This window comes from Microtus oregoni, unplaced genomic scaffold, assembly GCF_018167655.1.
Source record: "Microtus oregoni isolate MIOR12 unplaced genomic scaffold, Mior012 000036F_ref0000092, whole genome shotgun sequence".
Lineage (NCBI taxonomy): Eukaryota > Metazoa > Chordata > Mammalia > Rodentia > Cricetidae > Microtus > Microtus oregoni.
Window position 1 is genome coordinate 16,862,324 of NW_024543095.1, and position 21,448 is coordinate 16,883,771.

At 40.4% G+C, this 21,448-nt stretch overlaps 1 protein-coding gene across 1 annotated transcript in view; it reads right to left on the bottom strand.

The window, feature by feature from the left end:
* Nucleotides 1-21,448, bottom strand: part of Srbd1 (S1 RNA binding domain 1) — a 177,796-nt gene that overhangs the window by 124,034 nt on the left and 32,314 nt on the right. Inside the window, exons 9-14 of the mRNA XM_041631103.1 lie at nt 21,092-21,227; nt 17,782-17,885; nt 10,201-10,308; nt 6,478-6,635; nt 3,151-3,241; nt 2,461-2,568 (exon numbers count right to left, since the gene is read on the bottom strand). Coding sequence (XP_041487037.1) covers nt 2,461-2,568; nt 3,151-3,241; nt 6,478-6,635; nt 10,201-10,308; nt 17,782-17,885; nt 21,092-21,227 — 705 coding nt within the window. The remainder of the gene's footprint in view (nt 1-2,460; nt 2,569-3,150; nt 3,242-6,477; nt 6,636-10,200; nt 10,309-17,781; nt 17,886-21,091; nt 21,228-21,448) is intronic.

Below are 21,448 nucleotides of genomic sequence, written 5' to 3' on the forward strand. Positions count from 1 at the left end.
CTGCTTGCTGTACAGAGAAGACCTAGCACACTGGCTCTGCCATCCCAGCATTCCTCAGTCAGGAACAATGGTGAGGAGCTTCCTCAGAGCTTGGCTGCAGTGCTAGAATGTACTCAGTATAAACTGCAAATATATGAAACTATCTTAAGGATGAATTCATTTTAAAAATCTGTATTCCATTACTAGAATGTATTCCAAAGAAATAAAGGTAAGTGCAAAGACCAGAGCATAAAACACTTGATTTAGCTTCATTTAAAATTATTATAATTAGAAAAATCTCAGCTGCCAAGCAAGGAATGACTAAAACTGGGTATAGTCACACAAAAGTGCACCTGTGGTGATGTTTAGATGTTGTGGGCACAGTGACTGGCGTGGAAAGATGACAACATACTAAGGAAAAGCACATGAAACAAACCGTGGGGACTCCTTTCCACAACATACTATAAACCACAAAACATTAGAAATATAATCTAAGGCATAAATTTCACTTTAGGCAATGGATTGAAAATCCTACCACATAGCCACATTTTCTAGCTAGTCTGTAGTAACATGTATTTTTAATTTCTTTATTTTAAAAGGGTTAACTTTTTCATCTTCAAGTCTTTTATTTACTCCCCAAGTGACTTAACCTTTTAAGGCTCATCCAATTCCCTATAAAGATTTCTGAGAGGAACATCAACTTACCTCAAGCAAAAAAAATAATGATTCCTTAAATTACGTTTTTCTACTGCTAATAGTTTTAACCCACTGGGAGGAAATGGGAGTGAGCTTCAGTGAGTGTTTCCCAGGTGTCCACCACCAAGGCTTCCTTCCTGGTAGGCTCTGGCCACTTCTGCCCCTCACTTCCAAACCACACTCCCAGACCTCACCACAGCACCTCTCTCTTTGCAGCCTTTCATCACAAATTGTACTTTCTCAATCCATTCCAATTCTTGCTAATAAAAGTGTTCATTCGAAGGCAAAACTATTTCTTCTTTTTAAGATTTGCCTGCTAACATCCACGTGAACAGTAAAGCTTTCAGTACAGAAACATAAACACCAAGTCAAATAACAGCACAAACTGTTCTGCATTTCTAGACACCAGGCTGGGAGTGACCTCATGTATCTATGATGCTCCAAAATATACACAATGCTGTGATTTAAAGCAATCTTTAGCCTAAAGCTTGCCAACTGGAGATTAAAATGCAAGACAGCAGATATTAAACATTTGCTCCAGTTATTTCATGATTCAATTACACAACTCTAACCATATCATAATTTTATTCCCCAAAACAATATCTATCTTTGAAAAATATTAAGGCTATAAAACCCCAAATGCTCAAAAATCACTTACAGCTATTCCTGGGATATTTACATCAAATTAAAATGAACAGATGAGAATGAAATTGGCTGTAATAAACATCATCAGGTACATCCAGGGGATTCACTTAGCTTCTCAAAAGTCGTGGTCCCCTTTGCAGTTTTTAGAATAGGGCAGACAGACATACAGGATGCCCAAGCTAACTGAACAGAGGCAGAGGGAGAAGAATCGAGGTGACCTTTCAATTTGCTTCTTTCCTGAACTACATCTCCATGGCACATTGGTTTTCCCTGACCGTCTTCCATCCCTGTTTGCTTACCCTGAGTTTACTTCCTGGCTTATTTTGACTGCACTCTCGACACCCGAGTTATAGCCCCTCCATTCAGCCTTTCTTAAGTGATTCCTAGAATTCTTTCTGTAGGAGGTTTGCTTTATTTGCTCTGCTGACCCTGCCTGTACCCTGTTCAGCTGCTGTGCTATTGGGCTTCTTACTAAGCAGAATTAGATGCTCCCTAAAGCCTGTCTACGTCAGTGCCCACCACTATACTTCTTTCTCCCTAACTGAACCCTTAGAACTTACTATCTACCGCAAGGGTAGACTTAGTTATGTGAAACCCAGAGAGAAAGAAGAAAAACATTGAAAAATGAAAATAGAATTACTCTGAAATGCTGGGTCAGGCCTAGGAAGCCGGAGCATAATTCACAACAACTCCCCAGCAACTGTCTGCCTATTGAGATGGGAACTCTTCAGGAAGAGAGAATGGAATGGCACATCAGAAACACTTGCAAGTTATCGTGGCTCTCAGTTCCAGGGACCCGTGGTTCATAGGCTTGCTATTCTGGCAGAAAAAGGGTAAGCTATCCAGTCAGTGGTTGTTAATCTGGTGCTCTACCATACTTAGCTAACACTTAACTAGAGTCCTCAAATCAAGTAGAGTCTGGGACTCCATGGAGTAAACTGACCTCTGATAGGCTGCTGCTGTGAGAGCTCCCAGGGCCCTGCCCTGCTCCAGTAATTCCTGCAATATTCCTATTAACAGCAAGAGACAGTTGGGAGGCAACAAGACACATGTTTTCAAAAAGGGAAGAAAAGGCATCACAAAAGGCGCCTGAGAAGATCCTAGGCCCTCCAAGAAGGCGAGTCTCCCTTCTGTCCTCACCAGTAAACAACATCCAGCGGTGCAAAGAAATTTCTCTTTATCAGGTCGGCAAAGTACGCTTCGGTCTCCCGGCAGGCAGTTCCATTTCCAATCACCACTGTGCTGCAGCTTCAAGGAAAAAACAGAATGAGAACCTGAGTGAGGTCAGGCATAGTCTGAAGTCAACCAGGGAAAGCACATGGAATGCAGTGTTAGACACAACTCTAACTCTCAAACGACCATGAGACCTCTACACTGCTCTAGACTAACACATTGCGTCTGGGAAGGGGAGGGGGCAAGGAGAAACAGTTTACTGTCATCTTAAGAAAAGACAGGTGTTTTTCTCGTATACATCAAGCCAAAATAAACATAAGTAAACTCATGCTCATTCCAAATCATAATAAAGACATACAACTAAATCATACAATGCTAATTTCTGAAGTTCCTAACTAATACAATATCCCTTCTTCAGGAGAGAAAGGGAGGGAAGAAGGTGTAGAAGGATTTCCCAGGTACCCACATCACCACCTCTACTTGAGAGAGGGCAGAGTAAAGAAAAGTAGTTCTCTATTGTCTCCGTGTATGAGCTCTTGAACAATGGGCCCAGCATTGTGCATGAGGTTATTTCTTTCTCCCCAGTTATTTCTCTTAATTCCACACTCCAGATTAGGAGTTTCAAAGGTACCTAAGATGGTTGAGCTATTTTCTTACTTGAAGTCCAGCAAAAGCCTCTTGATCTTCTCTGCCTCTCGGAAGCCTTGTCCACAGTGCAAATAAACCACACCAGTATGAAGAATCTGACCTTAAAAGGAGGGTGGGAGGGTTGTAAAAAGACATCTGCAAACTCGAACTCACTACTGTTTCTATTAAGCAAGTCCCAGCTGAAAACCGAACTGGCCTATCTTTTAAATCGAGGGTCGGTGAGATGTCTCAGAAGGGAAGCATGCTTGCCACCAAGCCTGGCACCCTCAGCTGGATCCTGGAATCCACACAGTGGAAGAAGAGAAATGATTACCTCAAGCTGACCTCTGACCTTCATGAACAAGTGTACATACATACACCTACACAAATTAAAACGTAAAAAAGATCACTACAATGCAGTCTGAATCTTTCATAGTCAATAGATCAGGCTCTCCTTACGAATTCAGAAAAAGCTGTTCCTTTCAAAGTAAAATAACTCCACTTTTCCACACAAAACCATTAGTAGTTGAATACTGTGTTAGGAAACCTAGAGGAGAGATGGTTTTCAGTAACACCCACACTTGCCAGACAGCTGCTACAGATCAGCTCGGTCACACTGGTCTTCCTTCTCAGTTGTCGATATGTAAACCTATTTATTCGGTCTATTTCTTCGAGGCATATAGTTAAGAACTTTGGGATTTTTCTAGCTTGCATTATACACCAAGTATTTTATTTTTAAATAAAATTTTTGGTTGAGATAAAGTTTCAGGGTGATCACTAACACCATGGGGATAATCATGGGGATAATAACACAGGATAATCCCTGAGAAAGTAGAGGGTAAGAAATGAGTGATACAGTATTTAAAAAGTGAGAGAGAAAAGATACAGATGTAAAAGGCACACAAAATAAATAATTAAAAAAAAGATTTGATACAATCCAACACCAAGCAGGCTGAACTAGGGAGACTGCCTCAAGCTCCAAGCCAGCTACCCTCACCAAAAATAGTTAATGGGGAAAAAAATGGGGAAGAAGGAAGTATAACAGAAAAGATCAATGAAATTTAAAATAAAATATTTATAATAAAAAATGCTTCCAACAGTATCAATGAGGAAAAGGAAGATACAAATATATTACAAATAAAGAAGCTACATAACCACAGCTGCAACAGTTTAAAAAGAAATAAGACTCGGAGCAAGAACTTTATCAACACACACTGAGAAAACACTGGGTTTCAAATTCTAATTCTAAGAACAACTAACCACAATACTGAAAATTCATCTACCAATAGGTCCAGAAGAAGGTAGCATGGACAAGTTGAAGTTATCTTTTTAAAAAAAGTGTAATCTGACATTCTCAAAACAAAACAAAATACCTAGCTGGGCCCAGAATTCCAGTACTCGGAGAGTTAAAACAGGAAGAGTTCATCTGGGACTACGTAGTGAGTTTAAGGCTAGCCTAGACTACAGAGTGAAGCCTTGTTTCAAAAATAAAGTAAGGAAAACATCTAAATACTATAATTTATCGCAGTGGTACACTACTGGACAAGCACCTCAGTGGGTACAGGAACAACACTGAGATTATCAACCCGTCCCATATGTGCGGAAAATTAATAGCATAAATGACAACTAGGAAAGCAAAAAGCAAAAGCCCATGGCTGCACTTTTAACAAAGGTAACAAACAATCCCCACAAAACCAAAAGAAGCAGGTCAGAATGACCAGCACAGCTGAAAGACCTCTACGAGAGGGATCTGAGGGAACGCAGAAGAGAGCCACAGAGAGTATAACGGCCCAAGGAGGCGATGCCATCCTGGAGAGCACAAGAGTCAGAGAAGGAGCCCACACTGGTGCAGACCCACTAACATCCTGACTCCAGAAGCTAAGAGAAGAGGAAGTACCAGAGTGGAAAAATGAAACAAAACAAACAGCTGGAACCTGATCTAAACCGAGTACGTCAAACACAGAATGCAAAGGACGCCGGTTAAAGAAGAGCAAGTAACCAAGAAACCTGTTCCAGAAACCATCAGGTCCAGTCTCCGCCCTGGGCGAAAGCTGGCTTTTCTAAGGGACTTGGGCAAACAGAAAAGAAAGTTAGTTTGCTGTGATGGAGGAGGGTCATCTGTCTATGTGTTACTCTCATTGGTTAATTAATAAAGAAAACTGCTTAGCCTGATAGGTCAGAACATAGGTAGGCAGAGTAGACGGAACAGAATGCTGGGAGAAAGAAGCAGATTCAGGCAGACGCCCTAGCTCTCCTCTCCGAGATGGATGCAGGCTAGAATCCTCCTGGTAAGCCACCACCTCGTGGTACTACACACATTAATAGAAATGGGTTAATCAAGATGTAAGAGTTAGCCAGTAAGAGGCTAGAGCTAATGGGCCAAGCAGTGTTTAAAAGAATACAGTTTCCGTGTAATTATTTCGGGTAAAGCTAGCCGGGAGCCGGGTGGCAGGAAGTGGCCCACAGCTCCTTCTACAGAGTGTCACAATATGAAGATGCTCTCAAATGAGAACACAGAAATGCAGAAAGCAAAGTTACAGAAAGGGTAACTACATGGGGCAGGAAAAGAATATTCACAGCGGCAAAATGTCTGATAATATATTTTTATGCACACATATATTTAGAATACATCATAAAGAATTAAAGTTGGTAACAGCTAAAACTGGGGTCATATATAGCTCAGTTGGGAGAATGCTTGCCTAGCATGCCCTGGGTTTAAAGCCTAGTACCACATATGGAAGATATGATGGCACACGTGTCTGTGATACCACACTCAGGAGGTAGAGGCAGAAGAATCATGAGTTAGTATTCTCCTTAGCTACCTAGAGTTCAAGGCTAGCCTGGGCTATATGAAACTGTGTCTAAAAGAAAAAAGAAGGGGGCTGGAGAGATGGCTCAGAGGTTAAGAGCATTGCCTGCTCTTCCAAAGGTCCTGAGTTCAATTCCCAGCAACCACGTGGTGGCTCACAACCATCTGTAATGAGGTCTAGTGCCCTCTTCTGGCCTGCGGGCACACACAGACAGAATATTGTATACATAATAAATAAATAAATACTTTAAAAGAAAAAAGAAAGAGAAAGAAAAAGAGAAGAAAAGAAAAGAGGAGTTCAAGTCTGACCCTAGTTAATGCTCAATCTATTTCTCTCCACTGACACACAGAGAAGAGGATAAATGCTGGTCTTTCTGTGTGAGAGTTCTGATCCAGAAATAAGGGAAATACTCCGACTAGCACAGTCCCAAGAGAAAACAATTTCTAAGCCTCAAAAAACAAACATTATGTCCAAATCTTCATGAAATCTATGAAGTGAAACTTAGGATCAACCAAGGAACTCTACTATTTAAAGCTGAAGAACTTACTAGTAGGAGAAATGATGGCTAGTTTGCATCCATGTTTGTACCCAGGATCTACTCCCATCAAGGTGCGGCCTGGAACAGGACTTGTTAAAAGGAGCTGGCGGAGGTTCTGTCCAAACAACATCACGGATTGCTTCTCTGCGTCTGATGTCAGTTTGGCTCTTAGAAATGCAGGGACCGGGGAGAGATGACAAACAATTACTTAAGTTTATCATTCATCCAAGTTTTCTTTCCAGAAAAAGATCACAATTTGTTTTGTGCAGTTAATCCTCAGGAGAACCATGCCATTCCTGAGTTACACTGAGTCTACTTTTGCTAACCAGAACAAAATAACATGATAAATAACTTTGAAGCAAACTGTCTGAATATCTATCTTCTCTAGCTGCTGTTATATACAAGTCATAAGTTAAATATGTATGCATATACATGAGAAAAAGCCTGTAAAGATTTCAAATCAAATTAAAGCTTATCAGATGATTAAAAATACAAACACAAAACAGAATGGCAAGGCCACAGGTAGCCTCCACCAACATGATTTACTTCAATATTTTGACGTCAAGTCTCAATGTCATTGTCATTGTCTATATTCCTTTCCACATCCACCCCCTTGTCGTTCAGACACGTGACAATGCCACAGATCCTAACAAATAGTGCAGAACCATGCCTCTTGTAACAATGCCTCTATTTTATCAACAAGCTTTGCTGGATGAAAAAAAAAAGCCTATGATGATGGGCTTAACGGCAGCTGGAAACCTGAAGCTCTCAATGCATCATCTCTTGAAATTCATAATTATCAAGTATTTCTTCTCTACTGGACCAAATAAGAAATAAATGTCACTGGCCACAAGAAACTACAGTCTTGAAAACTAAATGTCTTGAAAACGACATTTTCCAAGCGTGGGTTTTGCGTCTATGTGGGGAGGGATTAACTACACATGTAAAGATGCACACTGCAACTGTCTGTTTCTCCGGCTTAATTTTGTTTGTAAAGATTTTCTCTCATCTTCTCTAACATTTCACTGTAATTATTTTACTTCTACAAAAAGAGATTAGAAATATCATTACAAGTATTTCTAAGTTTTCATTTTGAACTTCATTTATTGTGAAATCACTGACTGATAGACTTTGCAAGTAACCACGATTGGTTTAAGTAATATAAAACTGAAGGGCCACACGCCTGCCCTGAAGACCACTACATGATGGTAGAAGAAGAATAAACAGAACAGACGAAAATAATGGGGATGCCAAGCTTAGCAGGAACCTATGCCAGGAGCAGCTCAGGTGAATGAGAGCTACACACATAAAGGTGGGGATGTGGAGACACCACATACAAATAAAATGGCATAAAGGTTCACAGTTCTTTGAAGAAAAATAAAGTGATTTCACATACTAAGAGAAAAAGAAATAACAAAGACATAGTAATTGAAGAGACAAAATAAAATCCTTGGCAACAAGTCACTAGGCTCTTCTAAAGAGCCTCAAGTTTACCCTGGACACAGGTTTACAGGGAGGACTTTACGTAGACTACTGTAAGGTAACAAGATGGGATTCTTCAGTGGTAATGTGCGGCAGCGAGATGGCTTATTAGGCAAAGCAGCTGCCAAGCAGCCATGAGGGTCTGGGCTCAGGTCCTCGGCACCAACATAAAAGCCAGGCATGTTGGCTGAAGACATGCACCTGCAACCATGGCCAAGAACAGAAATAGAACAGAAATAAAATATTAATAAAAAACAAAACAAAAAAATAAGAACCAGAGGAATCAACTTTTCTATCTTTAGGATAAATTCCTTCTGATAGAAGGAAACAAAATATTTTTCTTCAAAGCAACATAAAGCCATCTTTATGCTCCCTCCTCAGCTACTCTTCAGGTAAGTATCTCTAAGGAGACCCATCTCTGGTTAACGTCTACACTCTAACTAGGAACTGAAAGAAACTATATTGCTCTACCACAGGCATATTAGAAGAGGAACATGCTCTTGCTTACCCACAGTGCAAATCAAAAAAAGGACTATGTCCTACAGAATCCCACACCACACTGCTTCAAATTATTCAAAGCAAAATGTCAAAATGCCATCAGATGCTGAATGAAATACGAAAAAAAAAGAAAAAGAAGTGCCACACTGAAATTTTACCTAAGATTATTTTTCCCTTCAAAACAGAATGAATGGTGTTCAATAGTTCAGAACAATTGCTACACAAGAGTTGGGATCCTAGCACCCACATGACAAGCCAAGTGTCTTACAATGCCAAGTATATTGCTAAGGCTTGTTGACTTCCAACCCAGCTCATCCACAAGCCCCAGGTTCAGGTAAAGATCTCCACCTCAAAGGAGCATGTGCTGGTCATAGGACACCTACCACCTTCTTCCCACCTTCTTCCTGCCACTGCACACAAGCACCATCATATGTACCATGTATATACAACTCACACAGACACACATACAAAAAATAAATAAATAACTGGATAAGTAAAAGAACAGATCCTTTAAAGTTTATGCCATAGCACGGAAAGGAAGAGACATTACATCACACAGATGATGCAGAGTTCCAAACAGAACAGTATCTTTAGGGGCCACCTAGGATAAAGGATAAAGGATAAAGCAAACTGAACAGTGGAGCCCTCATCTTTATAATGTTCATTCCCTACTCTGGATAATCTGAACTCAAAGACCAAACGTACCAAGGGGGGAACAGAAATCTATCAGTCGGCTAACTGACCGGACAACTGCAATATCACCATTCCCAAGGAGCTTGGCTGAAGCTTCAAGGAAAGTAAAGATGCTGGATTACCTTGCCGAGCCCTGATGCAAAGGGAGGAGCTTGATCCTGCATCAACCTGATGTGCCATGCTTTGTTCAAACCCATGGGAGGCTTGCCCCTTCCTGAATGCAGAGGGAGGAGGAATAAAAGGGGAGGGGCAGGTGGAGGGGGAAAGACTGGGGACAGATAGGACACTACATGGGGATGAGGGGAGGAGAGGGGGGTAGTGATCGGTATGCAAAATAAATAGAAAAAAAGTGCTACTTAAATTATTATTTTTTTTAAAGGTGAGGATGAGGATGCACTGATCTACAGTTCACATGAAGACTGCATGAAACCACGCAGTCTGGACTTAACTACCAAGACAACAGCTAGAAAAAAAATCAAGAGAGAAAGTGAGACTCTTCCATCTTCTCAGCTAACAGCAATTCTGCACCTCACAGGACTCCCATGAGCCCCCTGGGTTTCCTTCAATCACCTTCTCAGTGCGTGTCATTGCTCACCCAGACAATTCCCACTGGGAGATGAACACACATAATTGCTTTCACTCCTCACAGCAGTCAGATCATCTCGCCTTTCACAAGTTCCTATGCGTTCTTTGGCTCTATGGCCGTCAGAAAAACGATTCCAAGTAACCTCTCCATTAACTTCTCAGTTTGTTTTTCCCAAGCCAGATCTCTAATCAATAAAATCATGTTTGGTTTGGTTGCCAAACTGCAACATTGGCAAAGCAGAATTGGAGGGGTGGATTTGGTGTTCCTGACTAAAAAAGAGTCTCACGATGAAGAAGAAGGCTGTGAAATCTATGCATAAGAAGGAATCTAGAGATCAGAACCAAGGCTCACACTGAAGACCTCGTTTGACTAAGTTCTTTGGCTTAGTTCATACTCAACCAACATTTACTCCACACTCTATGAAGACACACCCCTAATGGTAAACAGTACACAAAATTAAACAGGATACATACCTGAACTCTCTACAGAGGAGAGGAACAATAAGGCGTTTAAAGGAGTCATCCAGGGAATTACGTAAGATCTGCATTAACTCTGGCCGTGCAAAGCCACGTGGCCTCCATCTACAAGAAGGAAAAGCTCATGATAAAACTGAAGTGACAACAAGACCATGAAAGGGCACCTGGAAGAGGGGAGCTGGGGAACAGGAAGCCACAGAGGATAATCTGGGAGAGGCTGTCCTAAGGCTGTGGTGTCGGAAAGGTATCATGTGACATGTTGAGGGGAGTGTTTCTTGAGGGGGGGATTGTTGTTTTGTTTGAAGGGGTTTTGTTTTGATTTGTTCAGACAGGATCCTCTGTGTTGATGTGGGATTCCCATCTGTATGCTGTGAATATTGGTTGATAAAGAAGCTACTTTGGGCCTATAGCAGGGCAGGATAGAGCCAGATAAGAAACCCAGAGATATAGAAAGAGAGTAGTCAGAGTCAGCAAGATGCCATGTAGCTGCCGAAGGAGAAAGATGCCAGCTGCCAACAGCTGCCAGCCAGAACCTTCCCAGTAGGCCACAGTCTCATGATTCACAGATGAATAAAAATGGGTTAATTTAAGATGTAAGAGTTATCTAGAAATATGCATGAGCTATTGGCAAAAGTGTTGAAATTAATATAGTTTCTGTGTGATTATTCAGGTCTGAGAGGCTAGGAAATGAACAGGCAGTCTCTGTCTATACTGTGTAACATTACAGGACCTAGAATTCACTATACAGACAATACTGCCTTCAAGTTTGCTGTGACTGTCCTCTCCAGATATTACCAGTGAAGGCTAACCTCCTGAGACATCTGACAGCCACTAAAACATCCTGATGGTACTAGAAACTGAGTTTCACCTTCCACTATCCACATGCGGAAGCCCCAGCCCCTGGTGTGAGGCATCAATGGAGGGGCTACAGAAAACATCAGGATTAAATAAAGATGGACGGGGCTACAGAAAGTATCAGCATCAGATGGTCGTATGGTAGAGCCTGCGTTGCTGCCCTAGTCACTGTGACATGAGAAAGTTGCAGAAGACAGCCCCACATAGGCCTGAACTGTTGGCTCATTGATTTTCTACTCCCCGCCTCTAGGACTCTAAAGAAAGTAACCTTTGTTGCTGATGTCACCAAGTCTCTAGTGTTTGGTTGCAGCAGCTTTGCCCACAGCCTTATCTTTTCTGTGAGAATGAAAGGCGGCTGTAGAGAGAACCTGGATGAATCTTATTTCTTGGCACTCTCATTTTCTTGGTAGCAAACTTTGCCTTAAAACCTTACATGTCTCAAACTTAACAAAAAGCCGATGCAACTCAAAAGTTAGGTTCTTCCTCTAAAACCCAAGTGTCTATCCGAAGTGAACCCTGCTCGCTCCCACTGCTGAGCTCTTACCCTCACCTCTTAAACACTCTCCTCTTACATTTCTTATACAATACACTGGTAAAGATGTTTGTGTCACTGACAGTAGGGTTCTCGCCCTCTTCTTCTTCCCCCTACAACTGTCAGATGAGAGGGATAGTGGGGAGTACTGTCCAAAAGCCTGACACAACTTAAAACAAGCACACATGATAAAAAGGAAAAAAACCTGCAATGAATCCTGCTGAAATATATTCAAAAATATGGGCTGGAGAGATGGCTCAGCAGTTAAGAGCATTGCCAGAGTTCAATTCTCAGCAACCACATAATAGCCCACAACCATCTATAATGAAGCCTGGTATCCTCTTCTGACTAACTGTATACATAATAAATAAATAAATACTTATAAAAAATATTCAAAAATAAATAAAAATCTTCATTATTTTAGTTCAAAATCCCTAAAATCAAAGTTAGTTCAATTCCACAAAGAAGGAAGAGCATCTCCGACTTCATGGCACCATTTTGGAACCTCATCTGGGTATTGTTGACAACCTGACCCCCTGCCCAGGCCCCACTATCTGCCCAGCAGCATGGATGGACACTGGTGACCTCCTGCCCAGCAGCATGGATGCACACTGGCTGACCTCCTGCCCAGAAGCATGGATGCACACTGGCTGACCTCCTGCCCAGGCCCCACTGACTGCCCAGCATGTATGCACAGTGAATAAAGCCAACTAGACATTGGGGAAAGAGCAGAATGGCAAAGAGGATCTATCAGACACAAACCCAGCCCCACAGGCTCCATGTTTTCATTCACATCCAGTATTTCTGCATTTGCCCTTCAACGCCTTCTTCTGCAGAAGCCATTAGCAAAAGTATGAATAGTTTTTAAGAAAGCTAATGCACCTTAAGGTAATCTCTCCATAAGTTAGGAGGAAATGAAACTTCAGCGAGCACTTTAAAGATCACACCACAGTAAATAACTGAATCCCTTCCGAAGGATGTTAGATCAGCAACATGTAGTTTTGTCTTTCAATTTAAACAAATGTGATTTTAGGCAAGACATATGATACATTCTTCTCACCCAAATCTCTGTTACTTCCCCACAGTTTCCCCTACATGAGAGGTGATAAGGAAGGGGATAAGAATTAGACATACGAGCCCCATGTTATTTAAAATGTTCCTAATAGACTCCTGTTTCGAGCACTTTTGCTTCCCAGGTTTGGGCACTCCTTTGCAGGCTGTGTCACTTGGTAGACTTTAGATCATTGTACTTTACCTGCTCCTGCTTACTTCCTATTTCCTCATCTGAGGCCATGAGACTCTCCTGCTCCCCGCCATTATATGCAGTATTTCTGCCCTGATGAACCTACAGTCCCTGATGCCTGGCCCCAAATAAACTGTTCTCAGCAACTGTTCCTGCCAAGTGTTTTGGTCACACTGATACAAAGAGCAGCACACTGCTTTCATGAGGAGACAAGTGTTCTACCCAGGCGTGGTAGATCACACTTGCTATTCCAGGAAGACTAGGGGTTCGAGGACAGCCTCAGCTATATAGTGAGCCCACCTGAACTACATGGGGTCCTGTCTCAAGACAAAATAAATAAACATATATACATTGTATACCATAAAACATAAAGAAATGCAAAAATAGAAACATATAGAACACCAAAAAGTATGGATGAGGGAATTACACTGTATTAGCTAAAAGCTAAATCTGAGATAAGTGGCCTTAACTTCATATAAACAATTTCATAATGCTAGGGCGCCCAAGTGACAGCATCAAACTGGGAAGGTGAGGCTAAATGTGGCCGCGGTTAGCTCATGAAGGGTCTCATACATCATGTAAGGGAGGTTGGCTTGTTAGGGGAACATAGTTCTGGGTCGGGAGACACCAGTGCTAGGGAAACAGTGCTTAGGCTAGCAGACTAATGGAGTGACTTGTTTGTTTACTGCATGCATCCATTGTCTAATGTCTACAAGAGTGGTTCTCTTTAAGCTCCAAAGTTTTACCATTATTTTCCAAAAAAGCTAGAAATAATTATTACCTATCGTCTTAAAGCCACATTGCCTTTCCAGCTTTCAAGCCACAAGATTCAACCACAACTTAGAGCACTCTACTCTTCTCACTGTGAACAGGCCGTGGGAATGTTGCTATTGTATACACATGGCATTGCTGACACCTGCTCAGCTCACCTGCAAACCCCGAGGCCCAGTCCTAAAGAGAACAGCTGCGTGTACTCCATGCACTGCACAAACACCTTCTTATTCCTTCCACAATTCTACCCTTGACTGTCTTCCTGGGATCCAGTTCCAGCGCTGAGAAAACTAAGGTCCTGAAAGAGTATGCTGAACTCACAGCCTTATTTCTCATGACATCCTTAGGTAATAAAATGTTTGGCTATGTGATGCCATTTCAAAACCTAAGGGTTGTTCTTATAACTCAACAGGCACATACCTCTGAAAAATCTTTGCAAGACTTCACTAACCCCAAATTCCACATTCAATATAATCCAGAATGACAACAAGAATCTCAAATCTTCAAAGTCTACCAAGTTCAGAAAGGAGACCAACAGTAACTGAAAAGGTCCATACCCTGAACTGCATGTCTGACAAGAAAATTCTTTGTTCAGCCATTAGACAAATATGCTTTCCTCCCTTCACCTAGGGAAGACAATGACAGGCTCTCTCTACATTACACAACTGGCTACAGGGAATAGTGTCCCTTAGACCTGTTTCTACAGGAAAAACAGCAGCACGGGTCAGACACTAGACATCTACTCGACAAGTCAGACACACAACTGTGCGAGCTCAAAAAGAAGCTGCTACTGTACAATCCAGGTGGTGAGCAGGGACCTTTTGAGACCATTTCCTCATACACGCTTTTGTTTAAAGAGCAAGCATAGAAACTCTCGCATCATCTGACAAGTTCAGAGTCCTCTTCACATGTATGCTCTTACAAGCAACACATCCAAATGAGAAACTCTTCTGCTTTGGGGTCCAGACCTACACATCATTCTTAGGATGCATTCAACCCTTGCTATTGTAATTAACTTAGCCACAAAAGTTCAGTTAGCTCACTCTTCCCATAACTATACAGCACTGAATGTATTTATTATTGTATGATGGTGAAGAGTGCCATCATCAGCTTGTTCAAGGCATAAAAAGGCATCAATTCTGCCCAGCCAATCCATCAATCATTTAATTAGATACCTTGTAAATTCTGCCTCCTGCAGATTGCTCAAATCCATCTACAGTTTCCCACTACAAGCACCCGAGTCTAGCTGTCATCATCTCCTGCCTCTGCTCCTGGTTCTCCGTAAGAAAGGATGCCTCAGACAGACGCCATAGCTCAGCTCTCGGGGGCACACGCCATGAAGCAAGCTGCCATGCCATGCTGAATCTTTCCCGGTAAGACTGGTGCTACACAGATTATTAGAGATGGGTTGATCGGGATATGAGAATTAGCCAGTAAGGGCTAGAGCTAATGGGCCAAGCAGTGTTTAAATGAATACAGTTTGTGTGTTGTTATTTCGGGGCATAAGCTAGCCAGGCGGCTGGGAGCAGGGTGGCAGGAATGCAACCCGCAGCTCCTTCTACAGAATGAAGAGATATAGTAAAGACAACACCACTGCAGTAATGTGATCTCCAAAACTGGCCATGTTAAAAAGGACAAAAACAATTCTCATTAAGCACAGGAAAATTGGGGGTGGGGGATGGGAGAACCACTGTATTCTACCTGACCGCAACATAAAACTACCTATCAACAGCAATAGAAACTACAGAAAGTAAACAAACTCCTGAAGACTAAACAATACACTACTGAATAACTCAATCATTGAAGAAATCAAGAAAAAAATTTTTAAAAATACCAGCACTGAAGGAAAATAAAAACACAACATAAATCTTGCATGTCTGAATCAAAAATCTATGATTAAGGAGATCATAGGCCCTAGAGAAGAACCTAATGTTGTTACAGTAAATGGTCATGATGCCTTCTAACTATATATTTATTCTCATTGTATAATTGCTTCCAACTTTGGTCAGAGACGCTTCTTTTTGCAGAGGGGAGTGGTTAACACAGAAACTCAGAATGGGTCAACATGCCAAGCTAAGCAACTGTGACTGCTCAGCTGTAGATGACCAACTATACTGACTTCCCAATTCAGGGCTCAGACAGCATCACAGAAAAGAGAGCAGAGAGACGAGTAAAAGCTAGGAGATGAGGAAGAGAGCTGTGAAACGCTGACTTCTGAACATGACATAGTGTTGCACACATAAGTCAAGCATAAAATAGGAAGTGGCCCCAACCTTGGAGGAGCTATGCAGGAGGATGGTTGTAAGGGAGAAAGGCAGGCACTCTCCTCTGAGGATGTCACTGCTAGGTTGTCGATATGCCAATGCATGATGCCACACTCATATTCATATACAAAGCACGAGTTTTGCTCAGAGGGTTACTAATAACAACAAAGGAGGCCATGAAATTGTGAGAAAGATGGAGTAGGGGACAGTAGAGGGAGCTGAAGAAAGACAATAATGGGAGAATATGTTCAAGATATATTGTATAAATATATGAATTATCAGCAGATAAATAAAATATGTTATTTGAAAAACAAAAATGATAACTATACAGAAAGTATAAGACAGAACATTAAAAATCTCACACGAGAGCTAAGGAGTAAACCCTTTATTAATGTCTCAGAAATTTTCTTCTAGCGTAAAAGCAGATTGCTCATAACCAGTGAGATCCTATTATAAATCATCTTTGTACTGTTTTGGGTTTGAGCTGGTGATAGCATTTGGTTTGGTTTAGCTTTTCTTTTTAAGATAAGATCTCACTATAGCTGATAACATATCAGGCATGAATGTACAGGTGACATTTTTGTTGATTTGTTCTTTTCACAAGGAAAAGCATGTTCTATAAAATATTCAAATGGCATAGCAAGGTACTTCATATATCATTTAATAACAAAGATGGCTTCTGAAGACTATATAAAAAGACGATGTCACTGTGCAAACGTCACAGAGTGCGCCTATATGGGCCTCTATGGATAGGCTATGGTTTGCAGACTGTGACTCTGTACAGTTTGTCACTAAGTTATATACTACATCAAGTACAACAAAATGGGACTTATAAATCTAAACACACTTAAACCCAGAATAAGCACAGGAAAGTATGGTATAGAGATGTACCATACAGAGTGCTTCTGCAGGCACTTCCTCACATAGAGCTGTGGGTGAGTCAGTGAGCACCGAGTGATGGGACAGGTTAAGGACATGACTCAAGACTCTAAATGCCATGCACTTAGGCTGCACCAAATTAATTTTTTTCTTTATTCAATAAAAGTTTGAAATATAGCAAAGCTACACAAACATATTTCCTTTATACTCTCATTCTATAAGTTTTTTCTACATCAAATATTTTATTTTTCCTCTTTTTTTTTTTTTTGGTTAAAAACTCACATATTACCTGAGGGCTACACTGTGTCAGAACCATCAGTATTGCTGTTCTTCCTCCACATCTTGTCAGTGGAGGGTCCTGAGTGGCTGCGAGATCTGAGGAGCTGCCACCTGTTGTCCCACGATAACAAGGTCTCCCTAAATGCCTTCCCAAGAGCCTACTAGGCTCCCCTTGAGGGAGTGCTGCCGCTGGTGCTGTGGTCCATGGTTTCAGACTTCCTAGCAGCCCAGAAAGGCCTCCCCAAGCTGCTACAGCACCATTCACTATCAATTTTCTTGGGGCGTTCTTTTTTCTTTTCTTGCTGCTTCTTGATTTTTGTGTTCAGTAAGCATTAGGAAGGTATCAACTCCATAATAATTACAAAACCAAAATCAGATACATGTTTCATCAATGCCCACTTTAGAAGTCACATGACTATATAAAAGCCCTCTCCTCAAAGAACATATTAGCCATCTCTTACTCTCTTCACGGATTAGTCCCTATTTAAGTATATGTCTCAAACATACTTTCTTCTTACACATTAATTTTATTAGACACACACAGAGGACAACTTGTGGAAGTTGGTAATCTCCTACTAGGGCCCAAACTCAGACAGCAAGCACCATTACCCATTGAGCAATTTATCTCATATTAATTTTTTGATGCAAAATGTTGTCACTTGCTTTTTTAATAATATACATCTTTTCATATCAATATACAATAATATCAGAACGGTATTTTAGAAAGCAAATTTTTTGGGTAGCCATAAACATACCTGTTTTGGAGGCACCACCTACAGAACTCGTTTTTCACTCCATCAGAAATGTTGACCTTCACTGTCAGTATCTTCAAATTCTCTCCACGGTTAATGGCCAGAATCTGACACAAACATATGGCAAAGACTGATGATCAATAAAACAAGATAAACTTAACCAGTTGATATTTATAAACAAAATAATTAAGCATCTATCTAGTCAAGAACATATCATTTTTATTTTTTATTTACAAAGGAATGTATTAAAAACAATTTATACATTCTTAAACTAATACATCTCTCTTATAAAGAAAATCATAATGAGAGCTGGGAAATGGGTCAGTGTGTGCTAGACAAGCATGAGAACCTAAGTTAAGATCCCCCCAAACCCACATAAAGGTATGCACATGGGCACATGAACAAACACATGCAGAAATACTACCTTTTTAGTTACTTTTAGAACTGATGTTCCGAATTATGCCAATTGATTAAAAAGAGCTCATGATCATCTTAATAGACTCAGAAACATCTGAAAAAATCTAGCAGCCCTTTCTGATGAAAGCACTCAATAAACTGAGAGCTGAATGCATCTTCTTAAACATAGAAATCAGAGACAGGGGAAGAAACTGAAGCTACAACTATGTACCGATATAAGGCAGAATTACAGCAAAGGAGGTAGGTCAACAGTGAGAGAAGCAGCAGAAAAGAGTAAGAATGCAAGGTGTCCTGAAGAATGCAAAGAACGAGGGGTAAAGCCATGAGCTAAGGATGAATTCGCAGAGGAAGGAAGGAAGATGCAGATGGGATGATGAACAGACAACAGCTATGGCAGTGCTGCTTTCCCATGGCCTGTCAGTATGCCATCCATCTGTCTTCTGGGGGATCATATGCTGGCATAGTCACATGGAAGATGATAAAAAGTAGGGTTCACTACCTCAGATACTAGAAACTAGCTATGACCCAGCAGCAACCCTCGGGCACACAAGAACCTGAAAAGTGCTTAAAACACAGAGTGTTTTTCAAACTAGCATTTTAAAAGGACTCTGCTTTCTCAGGCTTGAGTACTATCATCTCCAGAAGACTGTATCAATCATAAATAAATACCGGATATGATATGTATAAAACAAAATATTGTTTAAATACATACACACAGACAAAATATGATACCAAAATCATTCTTGCAAAATGAATTTTAGTAAATTCATATGATCACTGATACATTTTTAGATATATATATATATATATATATATAGTGTGTGTGTGTGTGTGTGTGTGTGTGTGTGTGTGTATAATATGGAATGGAAGAAGACAGGGCCTCCCACACTCTAGGCAACCACTTTACCAGAACTATGCTCTCAGCCCTCACTGTGGGTAATATTGCAAGTCACTGTTTTATTATCCTATATTTGTAATCTAAAACTAAGTAAATCCATCTCCATTACATCTAAACTTTATAAATTATGTGTTTCATCACCTATAACAAATCCAGGGCACAAAAAAGTAAAATAAGCAACTTTAGACAAAAAGTAATGGGGCTGGAGAGATGGCTCAGTGGTTAAAAGCACGTGCAGCTCTCACAGGGGACCAGAGTTTACAGCCATCTGCAAACTCCAGTTCCGGGGAATCCTGTATCAGTGTCCTTTTCTGGTCTCTGTGGGCAAACAGGCGCGCCATGTGACACATAAAAGTTAAAAAGTAATTATAAAGTAATGAACTATTTCAACTTTGCAAGGACAGTGCCCATGTCATCACCATACTTGAAAATCCACCACAATATGAATACTCAAGAAATAATTTGTGGGATGAATGAATCATGTTACAATGAGAAAAAAGGTGAGTTTCATGTTTGCATAACCATATATTTAAAATTACATTGTGATAATCAAATAATTATCACACAAAAGATAAAGAATTCTAACACGTTTTATTAGCTTCTCTACACAGGCTGTAAAATGTAGACAGGGAGAAAATCATTTTAAAATGTTTCATGAGGACCTTCACCTTGGGAGAATACTGGTAGTCTCTCAATTCAAAACACCCCCTTGCCTCTCAAAAGAACCATTAAACCAACAAAAATAATAAATGAAATAACACAAGACATATTTGCATCCATAGAACACAGAGAATTAGACTTAACATCAGATTTCTCACATATAAAACAGCATTCAAATTTTGGAATGGCCAGTTCACAACACTATGAGTCACTAAATGGTATACACATGGTGAAGAGTGTACATTTTATACTGTGGACATTTTACAACAGTTACAGTTAAAAAGAAAGATGAATTATAACTCCCAAGCAAAATAAAATCTATGGCAGTCTAACTTTATTAGACCTGCTCCACATGAAATATTAGTGTTGCTAAGGCTGGAATGAAAAACGCTAACCCACAGCTCAAAGCCATAAAAAGAAATATAGAACACTGGTTATAGTAACTATATATGTAAACAGAAAAACCAGTACATTGTAATTTTCTCTTGAAACACCTCTCCTGCCACTGTGCTATTTAAATTACATTCTGCACAGTACACTGCCTATGACCACATTTAGTAAAATAAATAGATATTTAGGGAGATACAAGCTAAAAAACGAAATCAGAAGGCTGAGGTATAATGACTATGTATGATTCATGAAACCAAATGAGACCTTATATACTGTATTCTAAATCAGGCATTGGACTGTAATTGTCTTGGGAATGATCTGTGCTCACACTAAGCACACTGAAAGCAGGACCTCTATAGTGATACTTCATTTGTATTTTAATAAATAAAATTTTCCTGAAGTTCAGAGAGTAAAACAGCCGCACTGATCAGCCTTACGGACCAGGCAGGGATGATACACACCCTTAATCCCAGTAGTCACACTAATTTGCCATAGAAACCAGGCAGTTGTAGTGCACGCCTTTAATCCCAGCACTAGAGGGGAATATAAAACTGGAGGAGACAACGCTCACTCACGCAGTCTCCTTCTGAGATTCCTGGAAGCAGGATCGTCATTTCAGACTGAGGTAGGGGTAAGAGCCAGTGACGGGCTGTTTGCTTTTCTGACCTTCAGGTTGAACCCTAATTTCTGTCTCTGGGTTTTTGTTAATCGTGCTTCAGACCTCACCAGACAGATGCAAGTGATGTGGGTTGTCACACTGTCAGCTCTAATAAGAATTTCCAGTGTCACTGACTTCTCAGGGTCTTCAATTCTCCATTTGTGAAGTCAGAAAATACAATATTTTTACAAGTTTTATATAAACTAATAAAATAGTTGGCATAAAACTTCTAAATTTTTAATAAAAGTATTATCATTATTACTACTATCGGAGGCAGTGTTCTTATTTACCTGGTGATGATGGATGTTCCTTATGTTGCAGGAAAAGTTCTGGTAAAGTTGAAACTTACCAACATCTTTTTCATTTACTTTTTTTGAGGATACTTTTGCAAGAGATGACTGGATACAAATGTATCTATGTTGGCACCTGATCAGATATACAAATATTAAAAATCAAACATTTATGTGTGCTTTACATTTTATAAGTTTATATGAAATGAAGGAAAGAAAAATGTTAAGCCATTACCAAATGAAATTTGGCTAATGATGCCCAAGTAAGAAACTGACATTACTATCCCATCAAAAGGACTCTGCCAGCTTGCACCTTTAATCTCAACACAGAAGAACTCTGAGTTAGAGGCCAGACTG